The following is a 23,567-nucleotide window of genomic DNA, read 5'->3' as shown; positions in this document are numbered from 1 at the left end:
CACCCCCTGGTCAGGGCTGTTATCCAAAGGCAGGGAGGAGCTGCCGGGGTCACCCCGAGCCGCTGGGATGGGATCAGGTGCTGCAGGTGGGTGGGGTTGCACAGAGAGCATTCCCAGTTCTCTCAATTTATATAAAAAAAATTTAAAATAAAAAAAAAAAGGTTCTTCCTAAAAGGAGACAAGCTTGGCTTTTCTACCTCTCCCCCACAGCTTCCAAACAACTCAAAAATCCCATTTAGTACGAAAATCTACCTGGAAAAAGTTGTGTTTCCAGCTCAGTACCAAAGGATTGAAGTTTTGGGCTCGAGAGCAAATAACGCCCAACTACAAACACATCCAAGGAATGATCTCCATGAGTGGGGACACAATTCCCGTTTTTTGAGCTGCTCGGCCCCTTCTCCTCCCAAAAATACTCCAGGAGACACCACCCAGCATCAATTAACCAATACTGGCATCATGGAGGAAAATGTGTTCCCTGCCTTTGTCCCCTCTCTAACAGCTGTATTATGGATTAAACTTCCCAGTTTTCCCATCTTGCACCAATTATTACCGAGCGAAAAGATAATAAATAAACCCAAAGCTGGGCACAAATCTGCAAACCATCTGCAGAGGGGATCTGAGAGGTTCGTAAATATGCAAAATCAGCCTGGCTTCCTGTCAACTCCTCCAGGTTTGCTGCCGCTCAGCGCTGCAAGTTTCAGCTCGGCGTTAAATTTAAGCTGTGGCTCAAATTAGGGGTTGGGCTGGAGGGCTGGATGGAACCGCCTCCGACACTGTGGATGCCCCGGGAGGGATGAAGGGCAGAAATCCCGAAGGAAATGAACCTGGAGCAGGGAAATCCTCCGAGGCAAGGGTAAGGTTTGCTCCCAGCGCAGGGAATTGCGGTGCTCGCCCCACACCGAGGGGTAACTTCACCCCAATTTTGGCTCTTTGGGTTCTTCTCCTCCTTAAAAACCTCAAAATTAAACATTTTTTCACCCCCCAGGCAGCCAGCTTCACCTCTATTTCAAGTTCTGTTTTGCCTAAGAGTTGTCTATAGAGACGCCAATTGATTATTAATTGGAGTGTGACACGGAGCCGCTGCTCCCGAACGAGCCTGGAAAGATTTTTGTTATGGATTTCTTCCACCCCTGCCGGGGCTTTTCGAGTCTCGACTCCTCGTTTCCCCCACACTGGTGTCACCAGGACGAAGCCGCAGGAGATGTTTTTTTGGGTTTTTTTTAATGTCCAAAAAAAGCCTCTCCCAAGCTGCAATTAAAAGCAGCAATTTGGCAGCACAGAATTCTCAATTTTGGGGGTTGGCAGAGCAGCTCTGAAGGGCAGAACCCGGCACGGGGGAACGAGGAGAGTTCAGGGTGCCCAAAATCCCATCGGCGGACCCCAAAACCTTCTCTTTCCCCCAAAAAGTGACTTACCCTGCTGAAAACCCTGCTTTCCCTGCCCGGTGGCAGCGGTGATGTCTGAGAGTGGCGGCCGCCCGAAATTCGAGCGGCAGCAAATTTGGGGGAGGGAATTTCCCCTTGGGGTTTTGAGCGAAGAGCGAAACCTCCAAAGCAGGAAACGAAATGGGCGAGAGCGACGACTTCGAAATGAACTCGAAAAAGCCCCGGGGAGGGCGATGGAGGCCCCGGGGGGATAGCGGGGCCAGGGTTGGCTCCAGTCCGTGCCTCAGTTTCCCCTCGCACCTCATTCCAGCTCATTAGCGCTTTAATTTGGGGCCGATGGGTGTTTGTGCCCCGGAGATTTCATCCCTGTAAACCAGTTAATATTGCAGCTAATATCCCGATAATCCTGATTAATCCTCGCTCTGCTCCAGCTCAAATCTCCCAAATCCTCCGCACAGCGCCGGAGCCAAAGGAAAATCCTCGTCTGGGTGATGGATCCCGCCCGGGCCCATCCCGCTTCCCCCAGCACGCCCAGTGCCAGCCCCTTACTGGTCCCAGCACACCTGGGCTGGCATCCTGTGACCTCCTGAGGTTCCCAGTGTCCCCAGTGCCAGGAGCTTACTGGTCCCGGCACACCTCGGGTCGTGACCTTGGAATCTCCATAAATCACTGCGACCCCCAACACACCCAGTGCCAGTCCCTTACTGGTCCCAGCACCCGTGGGGTTCTACCCATGTAGCTCCCAGGGTCCCCAGTGCCAGCGCCTTACCGGTCCCAGTACACCTGAGCTTACATCCCATAACCTCCACAGGTTCCTGAGGTTCCCAGTGTCCCAGTACACCTGGGCTCACATATCCTGTGACCTCCTGAGGCTCCCAGTATCCCCAGTGCCAGTCCCTTACTGGTCCCAGCACACCTGAGCTCACATCCTGTGACCTCCATAGGTTCCCAGTGTCCCCAGTACCAGTCTCTTACTGGTTCCCAGCAACCGTAGTATCCTACCCATGCAGCTCCCAATATCCCCAGTGCCAGTCTCTTACTGGTCCCAGCACACCTGGGCTTGCATTCTGTGACCTCCTGAGGCTCCCAGTATCCCCAGTGCCAACTCCTTACTGGTCCCAGTACACCTGGGCTTGCATCCTGTGACCTCCTGAGGTTCCCAGTGTCCCCAGTACCAGTCTCTTACTGGTCCCAGCACCCGTGGGGTTCTACCCATATAGCTCCCAATGTCCCCAGTACCAGTCCCTTACTGGTCCCAGCACACCTGAGCTCACATCCTGTGACCTCCATAGGTTCCCAGTGTCCCCAGTACCAGTCCCTTACTGGTCCCAGCACACCTGGGCTCGCATCCTGTGACATCCTGAGGTTCCCAGTGTCCCCAGTGGTCCCAGCACAGCACTGCCATTTCAGGCACGGGCCCAGTGGGCGGCCCCAGAACGCAGCGTTATTCCCGGGACAGGCAGACACCTCCAGGACCCGGCGTTTCCCCTGTTCAGGTTTCTCTAGGATACAGTGTTTCCCCTGTTCAGGTTTCTCCAGGATTCAGTGTTTCCCCTGTTCAGGCACCTCCAAGATTCGCCGTTTCCCCTGTTCAGGCACATCCAAGATTCGCCGTTTCCCCTGTTCAGGTATCTCCAGGACTCAGTGTTTCCCCTGTTCAGGTGCCTCCAGGACTCGGCGTTTCCCCTGTTCAGGTATCTCCAGGATTCAGTGTTTCCCCTGTTCAGGTTTCTCCAGGATTCAGTGTTTCCCCTGTTCAGGCACCTCCAAGATTCGCTGTTTCCCCTGTTCAGGTATCTCCAGGACTCAGTGTTTCCCCTGTTCAGGTGCCTCCAGGACTCGGCGTTTCCCCTGTTCAGGTGCCTCCAGGACTCGGCGTTTCCCCTGTTCAGGTGTCTCCAGGATTCAGTGTTTCCCCTGTTCAGGTATCTCCAAGATTCGGCGTTTCCCCCTGTTCAGATTTCTCCAGGATTCAGTGTTTCCCCTGTTCAGGTATCTCCAGGATTCAGTGTTTCCCCTGTTCAGGTTTCTCCAGGATTCAGTGTTTCCCCTGTTCAGGTATCTCCAGGACCTGGCGTTTTTTCCGGCCCTGCGGCTTTAGGAACGCGGCGGCCCCGCCCCGTGCACCTGCCCCGGGGGGCGGGGAACAGGTAGCGCAGGTGACCCCGCCCCACCCGGACGCACCTGCGGCCCCGCAGCCGCCGTGGAGCCGGTGAGAGGGGAGGGGATGGGGCGTTCAGCCCCCCTCAGCTGTAAAGGGGTCTGGGGGTGTTCCCGTGCCGAGCTCTTGCCGGGGAAGGGGGTCCCTCGCCCCAGGGAAAGGGGTCCGGTGGTCCCGGGGGTTGTGGTGTGGCGCCCCCCTCTGTGGTAAGGGGGTCTGGGGGTCCCGGTGTGAAGTCATTGCCTCAGAGAAGGGGTCCGGGGGTCTCGGTGTGGAGCCCCCCACCGCGGCAAGGGTGTCTGGAAGTGTTGGTGTGTACCCCCCCCTGCACGACAGGGAGACAGGAGGGTCCCGGGGGGGAGCAGGGTGGTCCTGGGGAGGGCCCTTCTGGGGTTGGGTGCTCGGGGGTCCCGGTGCAGAGACCCTCCATGGAAGGGGAGTCAGGTGGTCCTGAGATGGAGCCCCCCGGGGTGGGGGGTCCGGATGGAGCCCCCCAGAGCAGCCCAGCGGCTCCAGGGGCTGCGGCAGTTCCGGGCAGGGCAGCGGGGGCACCCAGCCCCCGTCACCCCCATGGGCACCCCAGGACCCCCGGCGGGGCAGAGACCCTCGCACAGCCCCCACCCCACAGCCCCGGGAGCGGCTCCAGGACCCCGGGGCTCATCCCCAGGGGTGAGGGCAGCACCTGCACGGGGGGAGCCCGACAGGATCCGCTCCCTGCGAGCTCCCACCCCTCGCACTCCCTGTTCCTCCCCCTGCACCTGAATCCCCCCGGGAGCGACCCCGCTGTCCCCTGCCGCGCCTCCCTTCCCGCTCTTGGCTTTTCCCAGTCCCTGCCCCTCCCGATGTCATCGTGGCTTGCTGCCACGTGGAGCCGGTGGCCACCTCGCCTTGAGGTGGTGTCGGTGTCAATTCACTTCTATTTTATTTATTTTCCTTTTTTTTCTCCACTAGTGTATCTCTGTTTCTACTTCTCCCCACCATCCCTCCCCCCCACACCCGGGGGGCTGCTCCTCGAATTCCCACCGAGCCCTTTTCCCCTTTTCTGACCCCAGGAGGCTCCCCTGGGTCATTTCGGTGTTGTTTTTCCAGGGTGCAGGGTCAGCCCCGTCTTAGCACGGGATTTTCGGGATGGGGTGGAGCAGAATCCTCCGGGGGTTTGCAGGGCAGGTAGCGGAGAGTTCAACACCAGGAGTTCTGTGCCAAATCCACTCCAGCCTTTCAGGGGGAAATTTTTTATTTTTATTTGGCTTTTTGGCCCTTTAGGGGAAGGGATTGGGAGCTCTTGTGCCCCCCCGCACACCTGTGTCCCTCTGGGTTTAATTAACACTGACACCTAACGAGCTTCGTTAGCAACGTGGCAGGAAGGAAGCTCAGAGAGCTGTGGGGTTGATGGAAACAGATTTTTTTTATCCCAAAATCCGTTGCTTTTCCCTCCTCGTGAGCAGTGCGATGAAAACCTCGGGGGGCACGAGTGGAGTGGGGGCACCCTCGCTCAGCTTCGGGCAGGAATTTCAAGGAAATAGCAGGAAACATGAAGGGATTGATGGGGGTTTTTTTCCCCCAATTTTGCTTTTCCGTGGATGGGGCCGGGGACCTTGGCAGTGAAGCGTGGTCCAGCTTTGATCCCGCGGCGCTCAAAGCGGGGACCCCGGGGATCCTCCTCCTCCCCAGCCCAAACTTCCTCGGCCTTGAAGTTGTGGCAGGTGCCCTTCCCCGCCCCATTTCCAAGAGAATGAAAAGAAAAAGAGGAAAAAAAAAAAAAAGGAATCAGGGGAAGAGAGGGGGGGGGACCCCGAAGTGGAGGAGGAGGAGATGGCGGTGAATGGATCCCGCCGGGCTCGTCCATGCTCCGGCGGCCGCGGCTCACAAAGAGGAGCCGCGGGGAGTTTGGGGGCAGCTCAGAGCCTCCGACGGAGCCCGGGGCAAGTTCGGGAGCTGGCACCGAGCTGCCGGTGGCCGCAGCACCGGGCACGGCACCGCACACCGAACCTGCTGCTGCAGCCCGGCCGAACCCGCAGCGCTGCATGGTCTGCTCGAGTTTTCCTTCGCAGGCAGGAAAATACCCAGGAAAAGGCTTTTTTTCCCCGCGGCCAGAAAGATTTTGGCAAATTTTTTGTTCTATTTTGACTTCGGCGTGCGAGGGGAGGCTGCAGCCTCAGACAGAACTTTTGGAGGGTCCCGTGTGTGGTGGTGGGGGGTGACACATCCTCCGGCATTTATTAACCGGCACTTTTCTTGATGTTTTAGTTTTGGGATGAATTTGGGGGCTGGAAGGGCTGGGGGGGAATGAATTTTACAGGTGTCGCTTGTGCCAAACTTTATATTAATATGTTGCTAATATTATATTGCTATATTAATGTATCACTAACGCTGTATTGCAATATTGATATGTTAGTATGTTACTAATATTACTTTGTCATTATATTCATGCATTATGTTGCTATTGTATTATTATATTATTCTTTGTTATTAACCTGGTTCGTGGGAGGTTCCCTGCCCGTGGACGATCTTAAAGGTCCTTAACAAAAATATTCCATTACTTTATTATATTTTTTTATTCTGTTTAGGTACAACAGAATCTTAGAATAGAATTTCAAATACAATATGTGATATCTTCAGTTCAATATTTTTATTTTGACATCAAGGGAATGCATCCAGCCCGGGAATTAACTGCAGGTGTCTCTCCATCCCCCAGGTCACAGGAGCACAGCAGCGCATCGTGATGCACCCCGAACCCCCACATTCCTGAATCCCTCAGCCCAGCCCGGAGAACCCTCCAAAAACCACCCAAACACCCCAAAATGAGGCTGTTCCGCCGCCGCTACAGCCCCTTGAAGGTGGCCTTGGCCGGCGCCGTCTTCGTCCTCTTCCTCTTCATGCTGCAGAAGGACGCGGGCAGCAAGGAGCCGGGCGAGGAGCCGTGGCTGCGGAACATCGTGCAGGGCAAGGGGCAGGTGCTGGACCTGATGCTGGGCGCCGTGCGGGACCTGCGGGACTCGATGCCGCGGCTGCAGATCGGGGCCCCGGAGCCGCCACCGGAGCCGCTGCCCAGCGGCCGCTCCTGCCTGCCCGGCGTCTACACGGCGGCCGAGCTGCGGCCGCTGATGGAGAGACCCCCGCAGGACCCCGCCAGTCCCGGGGCCGACGGAAAAGCCTTCAAGAAGGATCGCTGGACACCCGAGGAGACGAAGGAGAAGGAGCGGGGTTATGAGAAGCATTGCTTCAACGCCTTCGCCAGCGACCGCATCTCCCTGCAGAGAGCGCTGGGCCCCGACAGCCGCCCCCCCGAGTGAGAGCCGGGCTCGGGACCGCGGGGCCCCCGTCTCCCCGAAATCTTGGCCCCCGAAATCTTGGCCCTCGAAATCTCGGCCCCTCCGTCTCCCCGAAATCTTGGGTCCCCCGGCTCCCTCAAATCTGGCAACTCGCTCCATGAAATTTGGCCACTGACACCCTCAAATCCGCCCACTCACTCCCTGAAATCTTGGCCCCCGTCTCCCTCAAATCTGGCCACTGACTCCCTTAAATCTGGCCATTGACCCCCTGAAATCTGGCCACTGACTCCCTTACATTTCAGAGGAAGTTAAAGCAGACTGGGGCCAGGATGTGACCCAGCACTGGCAAAGGACTGAATTGAGACAGAGCTGGGGAAAAAGAGAATTCGTTTCTTATAATTTCTCCCTAATTTGGCCCCTTTTCGGGGCGGGTTTAATGGCAAGAGGCTCTTTGTGTCTCCTGTACCTGCGTGGTGGCTCCGGCACCTCCCCGCCCTTCCCTCCTCTCCCTCCTTTATTCCAGCGGCTCCGGCGCTCAGACTTTTTCTTTTCTTAGCGGAGTGGAACAGCCTCGGACCCCGCTGGGGTAGGGGGGAGGGAAACGGGGAAGCTCCAGAGATTTCCCCGCCTGCCCTCGGCCGGGGGCTGCCGGATTAAAGCGGGCTCCCCCCGCCCCCGGCCCTGTCCGTGCGGGGGGATGGGATGGGGGAGACACGGGGGGAATTCGGGATGGAGAAAGCCTTGAAAGGCCGGAGGAATCCAGCCCCCCGCGCTGGCAGGCGATTATCCGTGCTTAGCAGGTGTAGCGGTGACAAAGGGGGGACACGGAGGCCGGGAATGGGACTCACTCAACCAAAATCAATGGGAATCAAAGCAGGGATGAGTCCAGAGGGGCCAGAGCTGCTCCCCCGCTGTGGGCTTTGGGGAGGGGGGGTTATCGGGGGGGTCACTCCGGTCGTGCCTCGCCCTTCACCCCCTTCCCCCTCATTCTGTCCCCCAGGTGCATCGATCAGAAGTTCAAGCGCTGCCCTCCCCTCCCCACCACCAGCGTGGTCATCGTGTTCCACAACGAGGCCTGGTCCACCCTGCTGCGGACCGTTTACAGCGTCCTGCACTCGTCCCCGGCTCGGCTGCTCCGGGAGGTCATCCTGGTGGATGATGCCAGCACGGACGGTGGGTGGGGACACAGGGGGCGGGGGGAGGCAGGAACCAGGGCGGGGGGGTGGGGACAGAGGGATGCAGGAGTTGTGATGGGATGCGGGGTCAGAGGGATGCTGGAACCATGCGGGATGTGGATGCCAGAGGGAGGCAGGACGAGCTGCGATGGGATGTGGGAGCAAGAGGGATGCAGGGGGAGCTGTGAGGGCGCTGGGGTTTGCGATTTGGGGCTCAGAGGAAGGCAGAATCCATGGCAGGACGTGGGATCAGAAGGATGGGAGCCCTGGCACGATGCAGGGGATGCCGAGCCTGGGATATCCCATCTCACACCCACCCCAGAGCACCCCTGGGATTTTCCCTTCCCCAGCACTGCTGTAAAGCCAGCCCTGGGGACAAAGCAGGTGCCCCACAAACCACCACACTCACCCACCCTCGTTAATTAGCACCCAGAGCTAATTAACCCGGAGTTCAGTGTCGGGGCGCTGGGAGAAGTGGACTCTGCCCTTGTCCCAGATAAATTCTCCCTTTCCACCCACGGGCTCCCGAGGAGCAGGAACCTCGCGGTGCCCTGGGGTTTCATTGCCCCAGAATTCGACTCCCACCGTGGCTGGACATGGTTGGACTCGGATTCTCTTCCCAGGACGGTTTTCTGGGAGTCCCGGCTCTCACTTGGCCATTCCCAGTTCCTGACTTGGCTGCATCTGCCAAGAAATCCCGGGTTCCTCTGGTGACACTTTGAGCACAGGGATGTGCCCTCCTCACCCTGTCAGCGTCCCAGTCCCTCTCCAGGGAGGAATTAGACCATGATAAAACTCATTTTCTTTAGCCGAAAATACATTTGTGTTTGGAGCAAAGGCTCAGGTGTCCCTGAACCCAAATCCAGCAGCCGCCAGTGGGACAGGATGGGACGGGAGGGGATGGGCTGGTGGGTTGCAGGGACTGACACCTGCCTCTCTGATGGATCCGGGTTCTCTTCCCACCCGCAGAGTACCTGAAGGAGGAGCTGGATCGCTACGTGGAGCAGCTGCAGATCGTGCGCGTGGTGAGGCAGCGGGAGCGCAAGGGGCTCATCACGGCGCGGCTGCTGGGGGCCAGCGTGGCCAGCGGGGAGGTGCTGACCTTCCTGGATGCCCACTGTGAGTGCCCACCCGTGACCCCCCCGCCGCGTGAGCGGCGCTGTCCCCGCTCCAACCCTGCCCCGTGTCCCAGGCGAGTGTTTCCACGGGTGGCTGGAGCCGCTCCTGTCGCGCATCGCCGAGGAGCCCACGGCTGTCGTGAGCCCCGACATCGCCACCATCGACCTCAACACCTTCGAGTTCTCCAAGCCCGTGCAGAACGGGAAGCAGCACAGCCGGGGCAACTTCGACTGGAGCCTGACGTTCGGCTGGGAGGTCATTCCTGCCCGGGAGAGGCAGCGCAGGAAGGACGAGACTTTCCCCATCAAGTAAGCCCGGCACGGGGCGCTTCGTCCAGCTGGGTTTGCTCTTTTTCCCAACAAATCCACGGTGTCCTCGGTGTTGGTGGGTGGGTGGTGCTGCCCCTGCCCAGCACGGTTCTGCCCTGGGATTCTTGGCATGGGAGATCTCAGGGAGTTTGTTCCGTGGGGATGGTGGAGGACAAACCTCACCTGGGGCTTGGGGAACGCGGACCTTGGAATCGCCTCTCGCTCCGGCAGAGTGGCCCATTAAGGATTTAATTGCTGTCTGCACCTTCTCCCTCCCCGATGCCCCCTGCGGATCAGGCTGCACCAACATTTTTCTCCCTCTGTTTTACACGCAGAGAGAGTCTGAGTGGTTTTCCAGGATCAGCCGGGCGCTCCCGGGGGGAAGACACCGGACACCGCGCCTGGCGCAGCCCCAGCCCGGCCGCGGGGCCGCTTTTGTGCGCGGGTCACCTGGGAGACGCTCCGGTCCCAATAAAGGCTCTTTTCACCTCCAGACGGGCACTCGGCTCCCGGCGGGGCCGCGTCTCCAGCAGCTCAGAGAACCCTCGGGGTTTTATTCTTTTTCCTGAATAAAAGCGAGGTTCTGTTCCAGCCTCAGATGGAAAAGATTAGGGAAGAGGGAGGAGGGATTGGGGCACCGAGCTCTGACCTCCCTCTTTTTTTTGGCGACAGGTTTTTGGTAACAATATCCTCTTTTCCTTTTGTATCCAGCCGGCTGCGAGGCCCCTCCGTGTCACGCTGTCACCTCTGTCCCCTCCCAGCAGCCAGGCCCGGCCTGTCCACCAAAGCCACCGCAGCTGGATGGAGGGGAACTCTGATTTTGGGGCTGTGATGTCCCAAAATTCAGATTTCTGCCTTTCTTTGGCCCCCGCAGGTCCCCGACCTTCGCAGGTGGCCTCTTTGCCATCTCCAGGTCCTACTTCGAGCACATCGGCTCCTACGACGACCAGATGGAGATTTGGGGGGGTGAGAACGTGGAAATGTCCTTCAGGGTAAGGACGGGGGGGTCTCCTTCGAAGGCACCTCCAAGCAGTTCCCTATCGGGGGGCCCGGGAGCTGGACCCCCCCACCTCAGGTGTGGCTTCCCCGCAGGTGTGGCAGTGCGGGGGACAGGTGGAGATCATCCCCTGCTCCGTCGTGGGCCACGTGTTCCGCTCCAAGAGCCCCCACACCTTCCCCAAGGGCACCCAGGTGATCTCCCGGAACCAGGTGCGCCTGGCCGAGGTCTGGATGGACGATTACAAGGAGATCTTCTACCGCCGCAACCAGCAAGCCTCGCAGATGGCCAGAGAGGTGCTGGTCCCACTGGGAGCTCCACCTGAGCAGGGGGAGAGGGGATAAACCAAATACGGGTGGTAGCCGTGGCTACAGAAATAGCAAAAAGCCTTTTTTTTTTTCTTTTTTTTTTTTTTTTTTGGCTTTCTTTCCCCCTGTGGCCAGAATGTTTCCTAGTAGAAAACTTTTTTTATTTTTTTTTTTTCCCATAATACCGAAACTTTGTGCCAAAATATCTCCGAGCTCTTGCTGGAGCCTGTGGGTACCTGCCAGGTGACCCCCCCCCCCCAGTTATTTCCGTGTTGGTGACACCGTGAGGGATGATGACAAAGCTGGGGTGACCCCTCAGTTCAGAAAGGGTTTTTGGGGGGTTTTCCCTGCTGTTTTCTGAAGCGAATTGAATTTTCTCCCGTGACTTCGATGACAGAAGACGTATGGTGACATCTCCGAGCGGCGCAGGCTGCGGGAGCGGCTGCACTGCAGGAATTTCACCTGGTACCTGCAGAACGTCTACCCCGAGATGTTCGTGCCCGACCTGACCCCCACGTTCTACGGAGCGGTGAGTTTGCCGGATTTTTTGGGGGAATTGCCGGAGTGCCCGAGGAGCCTCGGGCTGGGAACAGCGAGGAGGGGAAGGGCCCGAAGGTTGGGTTTGGGGGTTTTGCGTTAAACTGGGGCGGGGTTAGTGCTGCCACGTTTGTCACCGGTCACCGCGTCTGTCTGTCACCTCATCTGTCACCGGTTTGGGCTCCGGCTAAGCTGGAATCCAGCAGAGCGGGTTTGGGCTGAGTTCCAGAGTGGGGGACCCACGGGGACGTGGACTTGGGTTAAACTCAGGGGAAGAGCTGAAAAGATTTCTGAGCCCCAAACACTGTCCTGAAGAGCAGGGAGGGCTGGAAAACCTGAGCTGGGGGCGGGATGTGGAGCTCTGGCCCCATCCCTGAGGGAATCGGGATAGGCAGGATGGGAACTCCGGCCCCATCCCTGAGGGAATCGGGATAGGCAGGATGGGAACTCCGGCCCCATCCCTGAGGGAATCGGGACAGGCAGGATGGGAACTCCGGCCCCATCCCTGAGGGAATCGGGACAGGCAGGATGAGGGGCTCTGGCCCCATCCCTGAGGAATCGGGACAGGGTGAGGGGCTCTGGCCCCATCCCTGAGGGAATCGGGACAGACAGGGTGAGGGGCTCCGGCCCCATCCCTGAGGGAATCGGGACAGGCAGGATGAGGGGCTCTGGCCCCATCCCTGAGGGAATCGGGACAGACAGGGTGAGGGGCTCTGGCCCCATCCCTGAGGGAATCGGGACAGGCAGGGTGAGGGGCTCCTGCTCCATCCCTGAGGAAATCGGGACAGACAGGGTGAAGGGCTCCAGCTCCATCCCTGAGGATGAGCTGCTGGAAAATCTCTTTCCTTCAAGCCGTGTGCTGGATCCTGAGTCTGCCCCTCTCAGCCCGGCTGATGTGACAGCAGCAGGCACGGCCGGGTGACAGCCGGGTGCAGGGTGCTGGCTCCCATCCAGCTCTTTTCATTCAGCTTTATTTGCTGAAACTCAGCCCGGGCGGCTTCCCTCTGGCTCCGTGTGCCCGAGGCGGTGGCTCGGGCGTTCCCCGTGTCCTGGAAAGGACACGGGACCCGGAGCCGGCGCTGTGAGCCGGGATCGTGTTTGCACAGCAATAACCCAGAGCCCTGCACAGCCAAATCCGAGGCGGGTCCCACCCCGGCTCCTCTGAGCTCTCCCCACCTTTTTCCTCACTCCTTCCCCGTCTTTTTCCCCCCCTCTCCTCCCCTCCTCCTTTCCCCCTCTCTTCCCCTTTTTTTTTCCTCTCCCTCTTTTTCTCCCCGCTCTTTTCCCCATCACCTCTTTCCCCCTCCCAACATTTCTCTTCCCCCCACAGATAAAAAATGATGGCACCAAGAGCTGCCTGGACGTCGGGGAGAACAACCACGGTGGAAAACCTCTCATCATGTACCCCTGCCACGGGCTGGGGGGCAACCAGGTGGGTCTCCAAACCACCCCCATCATTTTCCCTGGGGTTCATCTCCCGGGGCGCGGCAGTGACGGCCCCGCTTGGCTCTTCCCGCAGTACTTTGAGTACACGAGCCAGCGGGAGCTGCGCCACAACATCGGCAAGGAGCTGTGCCTGCGAGCGGGAGGGGGCTCGGCAGAGCTGGGCGAGTGCCAGTTCCGAGGGAAGCCCGGCCGGGTGCCCGCCAGCGAGGAGTGGGAGCTGGCACAGGTGAGGAGACCCCCTCCGTCCCGGGCATCGCCCCCGGGCACGGTGCGCACCGAGCTGCTGCTCCCCTCGGGCGCATCCCGCGGTCGCTCACTGATCTCCTGGGTTGTTTCTCGGCAGAACCGGCTGATCAAGAGCTTGGGCTCGGGGCTGTGTCTGACGGCCCGGGGGAAGCACCCGGCGCTCGTTCCCTGCGACCTCACGGACCCGCACCAGCTCTGGTCCTTCACCTAAAGGAGAGCGGAGCCCCCGGCCACGCTCAAGAAACCAGGATCCAAAAAAAAAAAAAAAACTTCCTCGTTCGCTTGAATTTAAGACGTGAAAAGCCTTAAATATGCTGCATTTCGTGGTTGCCTTGAACTGACTCCCGTGCCTTTGAGGGGCCCCGCGGACCCCGAAACGCAGCGATCGTGGCGGGGACGCTCCTGCGGATGCTCCTCGGGTGTCGCCGCTCGTCCTCCCCATCCCGGCTCCAGCCAGAGCCTCTTCGGTCCATATCGGGCATTAAAAACGTGCGTGCGCCTCCTCAGATGGGGAATCCGGGCGGGAAAATCCGGCGAGGAGGAGGAGGAGGAGGAGGATGGTGACCGTGGGGCTCCTCCCGTCCGGGGGGATTCGTGGCTTGAGGTGGCCCCTGGCGGGCAATGGGAGGACTTGGGATCTGTGCCTTAGAAATCAAGTTGGACTTGGAGTGGGGAGCAAGCTGGATTGTTTTTATTATTGTTATTACTAAATTATAATTATTCCTGGGTGCGATTCTGCTTGTGCTGAGCAGGAAGAGTTTTACCTGGATGGCACCACAGAATCCTTCTCAAGAAGGTCCCAGGTGCCACATCTCGGTTTTTTGTCTATTCCAACTCCTGTACCTGCCATTTTTGTTGCTATTTCGTTCATAGTAGGGGAAAAATCCTCCTGGACATGACAGGAGGGGGGAGAATCTGTCCTAGACCTGCAACCTCAAATAAAGAGATGATTTATTTTACACAAATCCTGTCCCCGGTGCTTCTAAGCTCCCCAAATTCACTTGATTTCCCGCCCACTTCTTCTTCTAGAAAATCCCTTTTTAGCCAAAAAACGAGTTTACAGCTGTTGGTGCCACAGCTGGGGGATCAGTTTTGGGTTGGGGTGTCCCTGTGTGGGGTGGAGCCATTGCTGCTGTCCCTCACCGCGTGCCCTTGGTGCTGACAGAACAAACACGCTGACCCCAAACATGGGGTCCTGCCATGCTGACAGAACAAACTGTGAAATCTCATGTTTTCCTTGCAGATAAAGGCAGAAGTGCACCAGGTGCTTTTCAATCTCCTTCATTTCCGTTGACCTGTGTCAGATTTTGTCCTTTCTGACCCTGAGATTGGCAACCAAGAGGTGTTTTACAAAACTTTTATTCCATTTTCAGTCTCAAAAATGGGGAAAACAATACAGATATTATAATTCAGGCAATCAGAGGTCCCCTATTTCCCAATTAAAATAGACTATAAGCACTTCTTGGCCTTTGTCACATCATGCTGTAAAATGCCTTAAAGCCAATCACCTAAAATCAGTGGGTTTGACTACAATGCACCTCTCCCACTTCTACTTCTCCAAAATATCGAGCCTTATTTGCAAGGACATCCTTTGAAACAATTTTCTAGATCCATTTCTCTCTCGACACTATCTGTCCTATCCCATGGCATCTCTGAGGCCAAATCCGTGTCACTTTTTACCCCATGACCTCCATGATCCCAAATGCTGTTTGCCGGTGCCTGTGCCTCCAGGGACAAAATTCCCCCCAAAACAGCCTCGATTTGGAGTTGAAGGGGTGAAAATGACCCGGTGTTGGCCAAATCTCCCGGATTCCTTTCGAACCACGTGGCTGTGCCCCAAACTCAGGCCCGGGGGGGCCGAGCCCCGGCGCTGTCCCGGCGCTGCCCGTGCTGGGCGCTCGGCGAGGGGCTGAAGGTCGAGCCCCGCTCGTGCCTCCATTCCCCCAGCCCTGCAGCCGCTGTTGGATCAACTCTCGGAGCCAGGGCACGGAGCGAGGCCCTGGAGAGCCGCCCCAAGGCCCCGGAGCCGAGCCCGAGCCGCCGCTCCGGGACACGGCAGCGGGAGGTGCCGGCCGGGGCAGCGCCTCCCGGGGCTGCGGAGCCGAGGGGCGCTCGGGGGTCGCCGCGGTGCCTCGGCCTCGGCGCCGTGTGTGCTTTGGCACAGGGGCCAAGGCCGCTGGCCGCGCCCGCCGCACCTGGGGCCCTTCCCGCGCCGCCCCCGCCGCCCCGTTAAAGCGCCCGCGGGGCAGCGCCCCGGTCCCGCCGCGGACCCCGCGCTCCACCACGATGATGCTGCAGCTCGTGCTCCTCGCCGCGCTCGCCCTGTGCGGTGAGTCCCGCCCGGAGCCTTCGGCCTCCCTCGGCGCCTCCTGAGCCCCCCCGCACCCACCCCCAGCCCGCGGGGGACTCAGGGCGCCCCTCTGTCCGCAGGGCGCTGCTCCGAGCTGGATCTCGATGCGATGCAGCGCGTGGTCGGCGGCACCGAGGCGCGCTCGCACGCCTGGCCCTACCAGGTGCGTCCTGCCGGGGTCCCGCCGCCGCTGCCGGGGCTCTGCTCGCGCCGCGACCCCGCGCTCAGCCCCGCCCGTGTCTCGCCCCCCTCCCCAGGTCTCCCTGCAGTATTACTCCAACGGCGGCTGGTACCACACCTGCGGAGGCTCCCTCATCCAGAGGAACTGGGTGATGACCGCCGCCCACTGCGTCAACAAGTGAGCAGCGCGGGGACCCCTCCTGCCTCTCGGCAGAGCTCCTCTCCCCCAAAAACCTTTCCCAGGAGAAATTCTGGCTGCCCCGACGCGCAGAGGGACCGTGGGCTCCTCAGGCGCGGGCTCCGTGCGGCTTCTCCGGGAGCATCCTCTCCCCGCTCCGCCCGTCCCGGGGCAGCGCACGCTCGCAGTGACCGCAGCTGGGGCTGACGGGGGGTTTTTGCACCTTGCCGGCAGTAACCTGAACTACCGTGTGGTGGCCGGAGAGCACAACCTCAACGCCAACGAGGGCAGCGAGCAGATCTTCAGCGTCAGCAAGATCATCGTCCATCCCTACTGGAACAGCAACAACGTGGCCGGCGGGTAAAGCCCGCGGGAGGGGCACGTGGGGGGAGCGCGGCCGGGATTTGGGGGGGTCCCGCTAACACCCTCTCCCTCGCCCCGGCAGCTACGACATCGCCCTGTTCCGCCTGAACGGCTACGCCTCCCTGAACGGCGCCGTGCAGCTGGCCGTGCTGCCCCAGGAGGGCACCATCCTGCCCAACAACTACCCCTGCTACATCACGGGCTGGGGCCTGACCCGCAGTGAGTGCCGGGGGACCCCTCGCCCCGCATCGCCCCGAGCCCGCCCCGCCGCCGCCGCCGCCGCAGCTCCCGGAGCGCTCGGCGGCCGCGGGAGGCTCCGCTCGGGGCTCCGCTCGGGCCCCGCGGGTGCCCAGCGCCGGCCGGGGCCGTGCCGAGCTTTGGGGGGCCGCTGGGGGCCGGAGGGGCTGCGCGGGGCCCGCGGGCTCTGCTCCGGCTGCGCGGCGGCGCTGACCGGCGCCCGCTCCGTGCAGGCAACGGGCAGCTGTCCAGCGTCCTGCTGCAGGCCTACCTGCCCGTCGTGGACTACCAGACCTGCTCCAGCGCGTCCTACTGGGGCTCCACCGTCAAGAACACCATGGTGTGCGCCGGCGGCGACGGCGTGCGCTCCGGCTGCCAGGTCCGGCCGCGGCCCCGGCTCCCCCCTATTCTCCTTGTGTCTCCTGTGCCCCCTGTGCCTCCCCATGTGCCCTCCTGTTCTCCCCTGTACCCCCTGTGCCCTCCTGTATCCTCCTGTGCCCGATGTGCCTTCCTCTTCCCCCTGTGCCCTTCTGTGCCCCCTGTGCCTCCCCTGTGCCCTCCTGTTCTCCTGTACCCCCTGTCCCCCTGTGTCCCCCTGTGCCCCCGTGTCCCACTCACGCTCTCCTCGCTCCGCAGGGCGATTCCGGCGGTCCCCTGCACTGCGCCGTCAATGGCCAGTACCAGGTGCACGGCGTCACCAGCTTCGTGTCCAGCCAGGGCTGCAACGTCCTCCGCAAACCCACCGTGTTCACCCGCGTCTCCGCCTACGTCTCCTGGATCAACAGCGTAAGGGCCGGGCCGGGCCGGGCCGGGCTCAGCCCCGCGCTCTCGGGCTCCGCTCGCCGGCCCCGGCCCCGCGCGGCTCAGCCCGGCCCTTTCTCCCTTCCAGGTCATCGCCCAGAACTGAGCGCAGCGGGACCAGCGCTCGCTGCCCCTCGCCCATCGACATCCCCTGACTCCCCCCCGCCGCGCTCCGGCCTCCTCGGCCCCGAGCCGGCCGCAATAAAATCTCTCCTCCCGTCTCTGTGCCTCCGTGCTGCCTTGGCCCGCGCCCGCCCAGCCTTCCTCCCCCGGCCCGACACCATCCCCCCCTCCCGGCTCCCGCACCAGCCTTCCCCGCCTCCTCCTCCTCCTCCTCCTCCTGCTCAGGGAACAGCCCTGGCGAGCAGGAGCCGGCTCCGAGCTCTCGGGGCAGCCCGAACATCTGTGGGGTGCTGGAAAAGGGGACAGTGCTGCAAATCCGCCACTTGGGCAGCGAGGAAATGGCCCTTGGGAATATGGGGGGCACACGGAGGATTCGGGGCGATCCCATCAGGATTCTCCCTGACACTTACTCCCTTTCCCTCCCCGAACTGACCTCCCCGGTCGTGAGAGGTGTCACATTCGGGGACTGCCACCTCCTCGTCCCTCAGCTGCATCCTGGGCCACTCTCCCCCAAGCCTGACGACAATCCGCCAGCCCAGCGTGCCCCAAACACCAGTTCCCACCCGGAACTGGCCCCGCTGACAGGATCCAGCGCCCGCGGGGGCTCCTCTCACCCCGTGCTCGTCTCCTGCTGAACAAAACAGCCGAGTGGGACCAGGTGGCTCTGCCAGCACCGCGCTGGCCTCAGGAGCAGTGGCTGCCCCTGGCACTGCTGCAGCCACTCGGGGGCTGCGTTCAGCTCTGCCCCTCCCATCAAGGAAAACACGGAGGGGCCGCACCGTGTCCAGAGAAGGGACCAGAGCAGCTGTGGGAGCTGGGGAGGCTCAGCCTGGAGAAAAGGAGGCTCTGGGGGGCCCTTGTGGCTCTGCACAACTCCCTGAGAGGAGAGGGCAGCTGGCTGGGGTCGGGCTCTGGGAACAGGGACAGGAGGAGAGGGGAGAGTCTCGAGCTGGGCCAGGGGAGCTCAGGGTGGACATCAGGAGATTGTCACATTCCTCTCCATTGACCCGCCATGATGCCCGGCCTGGTGCTCCTGTTAAGGAAAATTCCCAGTCTGAGCATTCCCAAGGTTCTCTGTCTCACTTTCACCTCAAGGGGTTTTCACTGCAGGGACTGGAGTACAGATGTTGCTGTTCCACAAATCCATCGATTCCCAGTGCAGGGACACAGACACAGCCCGAGCTGGTGCCACTGAGGAGGAACCCCTGGGGTTTATCCCCTCACACTCCAAGAGTGCAAGTTTTGCTCTTCCTCCCAAATCTTTGTCTCCTCCCATCTGGCTGTGCCACTGCTCTCTGAAGGTCAGCAAGGGCACAGCAGGTAACTGCCTCTTGTACTGGATCATGATTTTAAAGAGTTAAGATTTTTGCTAAGGGTAGAAACAACTTCTGTGACCAAGACGTAAGTTAGGAAGGCACATGGTAGGTGAATGATTACTAGATATTGAAGCTAGGGCTAATTGCTGTATTATCTGCTATTATCAGTTTGAGTATAGAACACAGAGCAAGTGAAATGTTATAAGATCAAACTGAAACCAGTAAGAACAATGGCCAGCACCTGGACTGCATCATGAAGCACGGGGTCACTGAGACCTGACGAAGACTCTCCTGACTTCATCCTTTGAGGCCACTGACCTATTTCGAGACCACCAACCCAATTCAAGAGAAGAATTGCACATGAGTGAGGGACTCACAGCCTCATGTTAATATAGAATGGGATGGGAGGTGCTAGGGTTGTGCATGTGTGTGGAATGTAAGATCTTGGGAAATAAATGGATGGCAAAGAACCTTGTTCAGAGTGGTCATGCCTTTTGGAGGTGACTCCCACGCTGCCAGCTGCTGAATAAACACACCACCTTCTAACTTTAATTATTTAGAGGACCTTTGTACGTGATTATATTGATTTTTAATGATTCAGTACCACCCAGAGATCAACCTTCATCTCAAACTCAAACCCAGCTACTGCAGCAGCTGCATCCCTCGACACACCAAGCACAGAACCCCAGAATGCCTGAGGTGGGAAAATCCCTCCAGGCCATGGAGTCCAAGCTGTGCCAAATCCCCCCCCTTGTCCCAGCCCGGAGCACTGAGTGCCACATCCAGGCATTCCTTGGACACCTCCAGGGATGGGGACTCCAAATCTCTCTGGGCAGTTCCAAGGCCAGAGCACCGTTTCCATGGAGAAATTCCTGCTGGTGTCCACCCTGAGCTCCCCTGGCCCAGCTCGAGACTCTCCCCTCTCCTCCTGTCCCTGTTCCCAGACCCCGACCCCAGCCAGCTGCCCTCTCCTCCCAGGGAGTTGTGCAGAGCCACAAGGGCCCCCCAGAGCCTCCTTTTCTCCAGGCTGAGCCTCCCCAGCTCCCACAGCTGCTCTGGTCCCTTCTCTGGACACGGTGCAGCCCCTCCGTGTTTTCCTTGATGGGAGGGGCAGAGCTGGACGCAGCCCCCGAGTGGCTGCAGCAGTGCCAGGGGCAGCCACTGCTCCTGAGGCCAGCGCGGTGCTGGCAGAGCCACCTGGTCCCACTCGGCAGTTTTGTTCAGCAGGAGACGAGCACGGGGTGAGAGGAGCCCCCGCGGGCGCTGGATCCTGTCAGCGGGGCCAGTTCCGGGTGGGAATTGGTGTTTGGGGCACGCTGGGCTGGCGGATTGTCGCCAGGCTTGGGGGAGAGTGGCCCAGTATGCAGCTGAGGGACGAGGAGGTGGCAGTCCCCGAATGTGACACCTCTCACGACCGGGGAGGTCAGTTCGGGGAGGGAAAGGGAGCAAGTGTCAGGGAGAATCCTAATGGGGTCGCCCCGAATCCTCCGTGTGCCCCCCATATTCCCAAGGGCCATTTCCTCGCTGCCCAAGAAGCGGATTTGCAGCACTGTCCCCTTTTCCAGCACCCCAGAGATGTTCGGGCTGCCCCGAGAGCTCGGAGCCGGCTCCTGCTCGCCAGGGCTGTTCCCTGAGCAGGAGGAGGAGGAGGAGGCGGGGAAGGCTGGTGCGGGAGCCGGGAGGGGGGGATGGTGTCGGGCCGGGGGAGGAAGGCTCGGCGGGCGCGGGCCAAGGCAGCACGGAGGCACAGAGACGGGAGGAGAGATTTTATTGCGGCCGGCTCGGGGCCGAGGAGGCCGGAGCGCGGCGGGGGGGAGTCAGGGGATGTCGATGGGCGAGGGGCAGCGAGTGCTGGTCCCGCTGCGCTCAGTTCTGGGCGATGACCTGGAAGGGAGAAAGGGCCGGGCTGAGCCGCGCGGGGCCGGGGCCGGCGAGCGGAGCCCGAGAGCGCGGGGCTGAGCCCGGCCCGGCCCGGCCCGGCCCTTACGCTGTTGATCCAGGAGACGTAGGCGGAGACGCGGGTGAACACGGTGGGTTTGCGGAGGACGTTGCAGCCCTGGCTGGACACGAAGCTGGTGACGCCGTGCACCTGGTACTGGCCATTGACGGCGCAGTGCAGGGGACCGCCGGAATCGCCCTGCGGAGCGAGGAGAGCGTGAGTGGGACACGGGGGCACAGGGGGACACAGGGGGCATAGGGAGCCACAGAGGAAAGCACAGAAGAACACAGGGGGGCACAGCGGTGCAATAGGGGACACAGGGCTACAGGGCGTACAGGAGGACACAGGGAGGCACGGGAGGCCACAGGAGGCCACAGGGGAAACAGGAGGGCACAGCGGGGTACAAGAGAGAACAGGAGGGCACAGGGGAGGCACAGGGGGCACAGAAGGGCACAGGGGGAAGAGGAAGGCACATCGGGCACAGGAGGATACAGGAGGGCACAGGGGGGTACAGGAGAGAACAGGAGGGAACAGGGGAGGCCACAGGGGGCACAGGAGGGCACAAGGAGAATAGGGGGGAGCCGGGGCCGCGGCCGGACCTGGCAGCCGGAGCGCACGCCGTCGCCGCCGGCGCACACCATGGTGTTCTTGACGGTGGAGCCCCAGTAGGACGCGCTGGAGCAGGTCTGGTAGTCCACGACGGGCAGGTAGGCCTGCAGCAGGACGCTGGACAGCTGCCCGTTGCCTGCACGGAGCGGGCGCCGGTCAGCGCCGCCGCGCAGCCGGAGCAGAGCCCGCGGGCCCCGCGCAGCCCCTCCGGCCCCCAGCGGCCCCCCAAAGCTCGGCACGGCCCCGGCCGGCGCTGGGCACCCGCGGGGCCCGAGCGGAGCCCCGAGCGGAGCCTCCCGCGGCCGCCGAGCGCTCCGGGAGCTGCGGCGGCGGCGGCGGGGCGGGCTCGGGGCGATGCGGGGCGGGGGTCCCCCGGCACTCACTGCGGGTCAGGCCCCAGCCCGTGATGTAGCAGGGGTAGTTGTTGGGCAGGATGGTGCCCTCCTGGGGCAGCACGGCCAGCTGCACGGCGCCGTTCAGGGAGGCGTAGCCGTTCAGGCGGAACAGGGCGATGTCGTAGCTGCCGGGGCGAGGGAGAGGGTGTTACCGGGACCCCCCCAAATCCCGGCCGCGCTCCCCCCACGTGCCCCTCCCGCGGGCTTTACCCGGCGGCCACGTTGTTGCTGTTCCAGTAGGGATGGACGATGATCTTGCTGACGCTGAAGATCTGCTCGCTGCCCTCGTTGGCGTTGAGGTTGTGCTCTCCGGCCACCACACGGTAGTTCAGGTTACTGCCGGCAAGGTGCAAAAACCCCCCGTCAGTCCCCAGCTGCGGTCACTGCGAGCGTGCGCTGCCCCGGGACGGGCGGAGCGGGGAGAGGATGCTCCCGGAGAAGCCGCACGGAGCCCGCGCCTGAGGAGCCTACGGTCCCTCTGTGCGTCGGGGCAGCCAGAATTTCTCCTGGGAAAGGTTTTTGGGGGAGAGGAGCTCTGCCGAGAGGCAGGAGGGGTCCCCGCGCTGCTCACTTGTTGACGCAGTGGGCGGCGGTCATCACTCAGTTCCTCTGGATGAGGGAGCCTCCGCAGGTGTGGTACCAGCCGCCGTTGGAGTAATACTGCAGGGAGACCTGGGGAGGGGGGCGAGACACGGGCGGGGCTGAGCGCGGGGTCGCGGCGCGAGCAGAGCCCCGGCAGCGGCGGCGGGACCCCGGCAGGACGCACCTGGTAGGGCCAGGCGTGCGAGCGCGCCTCGGTGCCGCCGACCACGCGCTGCATCGCATCGAGATCCAGCTCGGAGCAGCGCCCTGCGGACAGAGGGGCGGCCTGAGTCCCCCGCGGGCTGGGGGTGGGTGCGGGGGGGCTCAGGAGGCGCCGAGGGAGGCCGAAGGCTCCGGGCGGGACTCACCGCACAGGGCGAGCGCGGCGAGGAGCACGAGCTGCAGCATCATCGTGGTGGAGCGCGGGGTCCGCGGCGGGACCGGGGCGCTGCCCCGCGGGCGCTTTAACGGGGCGGCGGGGGTGGCGCGGGAAGGGCCCCAGGTGCGGCGGGCGCGGCCAGCGGCCTTGGCCCCTGTGCCAAAGCACACACGGCGCCGAGGCCGAGGCACCGCGGCGACCCCCGAGCGCCCCTCGGCTCCGCAGCCCCGGGAGGCGCTGCCCCGGCCGGCACCTCCCGCTGCCGTGTCCCGGAGCGGCGGCTCGGGCTCGGCCCCGGGGCCTTGGGGCGGCTCTCCAGGGCCTCGCTCCGTGCCCTGGCTCCGAGAGTTGATCCAACAGCGGCTGCAGGGCTGGGGGAATGGAGGCACGAGCGGGGCTCGACCTTCAGCCCCTCGCCGAGCGCCCAGCACGGGCAGCGCCGGGACAGCGCCGGGGCTCGGCCCCCCCGGGCCTGAGTTTGGGGCACAGCCACATGGTTCGAAAGGAACCCGGGAGATTTGGCCAACACCGGGTCATTTTCACCCCTTCAACTCCAAATCGAGGCTGTTTTGGGGGGAATTTTGTCCCTGGAGGCACAGGCACCGGCAAACAGCATTTGGGGTCACGGGGGTCATGGGGTAAAAAATGACACGGATTTGGCCTCAGAGATGCCATGGGATAGGACAGATATTGTCGAGAGAGAAATGGAGCTAGAAAATTGTTTCAAAGGATGTCCTTGCAAATAAGACTCGATATTTTGGAGAAGTAGAAGTGGGAGAGGTGCATTGTAGTCAAACCCACTGATTTTAGGTGATTGGCTTTAAGGCATTTTACAGCATGATGTGACAAAGGCCAAGAAGTGCTTATAGTCTATTTTAATTGGGAAATAGGGGACCTCTGATTGCCTGAATTATAACATCTGTATTGTTTTCCCCATTTTTGAGACTGAAAATGGAATAAAAATTTTGTAAAACACCTCGTGGTTGCCAATCTCAGGGTCAGAAAGGACAAAACCTGACACAGGTCAACGGAAATGAAGGAGATTGAAAACACCTGGTGCACTTCTGCCCTTATCTGCAAGGAAAACATGAGATTTCACAGTTTGTTCTGTCAGCATGGCAGGACCCCATGTTTGGGGTCAGCGTGTTTGTTCTGTCAGCA

The 23,567-nt window shown here is 61.1% G+C and overlaps 3 protein-coding genes across 7 annotated transcripts; 2 read left to right on the top strand and 1 right to left on the bottom strand.

Moving 5' to 3' along the window:
• The first annotated feature begins 312 nt into the window (after positions 1 to 312).
• Positions 313 to 13,919, top strand: GALNT6 (polypeptide N-acetylgalactosaminyltransferase 6). 4 transcript variants are annotated; one of them, XM_079329100.1, is made up of 11 exons: positions 313 to 853; positions 6,242 to 6,835; positions 7,819 to 7,991; positions 8,963 to 9,112; positions 9,186 to 9,420; positions 10,295 to 10,412; positions 10,513 to 10,713; positions 11,123 to 11,254; positions 12,593 to 12,694; positions 12,782 to 12,934; positions 13,052 to 13,919. In XM_079329100.1, exons 2-11 carry the CDS (start codon positions 6,348 to 6,350, stop codon positions 13,163 to 13,165), a joined length of 1,866 nt encoding a protein of 621 aa, XP_079185226.1. In that variant the 5' UTR covers positions 313 to 853; positions 6,242 to 6,347; the 3' UTR covers positions 13,166 to 13,919. The 4 variants fall into 4 exon arrangements, with proteins under 4 accessions (XP_079185226.1, XP_079185224.1, XP_079185225.1 ...); XM_079329098.1 differs by lacking the exon at positions 313 to 853 and adding an exon at positions 3,459 to 3,597; XM_079329099.1 differs by lacking the exon at positions 313 to 853 and adding an exon at positions 3,645 to 3,752.
• A 1,192-nt stretch (positions 13,920 to 15,111) lies between these two features.
• On the top strand, positions 15,112 to 17,284 carry CELA1 (chymotrypsin like elastase 1). 2 transcript variants are annotated; one of them, XM_079329120.1, is made up of 8 exons: positions 15,112 to 15,283; positions 15,385 to 15,467; positions 15,562 to 15,662; positions 15,897 to 16,022; positions 16,108 to 16,244; positions 16,496 to 16,641; positions 16,899 to 17,048; positions 17,152 to 17,284. In XM_079329120.1, the coding sequence occupies exons 1-8, from the start codon at positions 15,241 to 15,243 to the stop codon at positions 17,167 to 17,169; spliced, it is 804 nt and encodes a 267-aa protein (XP_079185246.1). In that variant the 5' UTR covers positions 15,112 to 15,240; the 3' UTR covers positions 17,170 to 17,284. The 2 variants fall into 2 exon arrangements, with proteins under 2 accessions (XP_079185246.1, XP_079185245.1); XM_079329119.1 differs by having other exon boundaries at positions 15,172 to 15,662.
• Positions 17,285 to 20,368: 3,084 nt separating this feature from the next.
• Positions 20,369 to 22,438, bottom strand: LOC306813691 (chymotrypsin-like elastase family member 1; the record flags this gene model as incomplete). Its single annotated transcript, XM_079329256.1, is given in 9 exon segments — positions 20,369 to 20,386; positions 20,490 to 20,639; positions 21,041 to 21,186; positions 21,434 to 21,570; positions 21,656 to 21,781; positions 22,017 to 22,045; positions 22,049 to 22,117; positions 22,212 to 22,294; positions 22,396 to 22,438. Coding segments are annotated over 9 exon segments (801 nt in total).
• Positions 22,439 to 23,567: the final 1,129 nt, after the last annotated feature.

The sequence above is a fragment of the Erithacus rubecula genome (assembly GCF_903797595.1).
Source record: "Erithacus rubecula genome assembly, chromosome: 31".
NCBI classification, from domain to species: domain Eukaryota; kingdom Metazoa; phylum Chordata; class Aves; order Passeriformes; family Muscicapidae; genus Erithacus; species Erithacus rubecula.
This window is presented reverse-complemented; position numbering and strand designations above follow the sequence as displayed.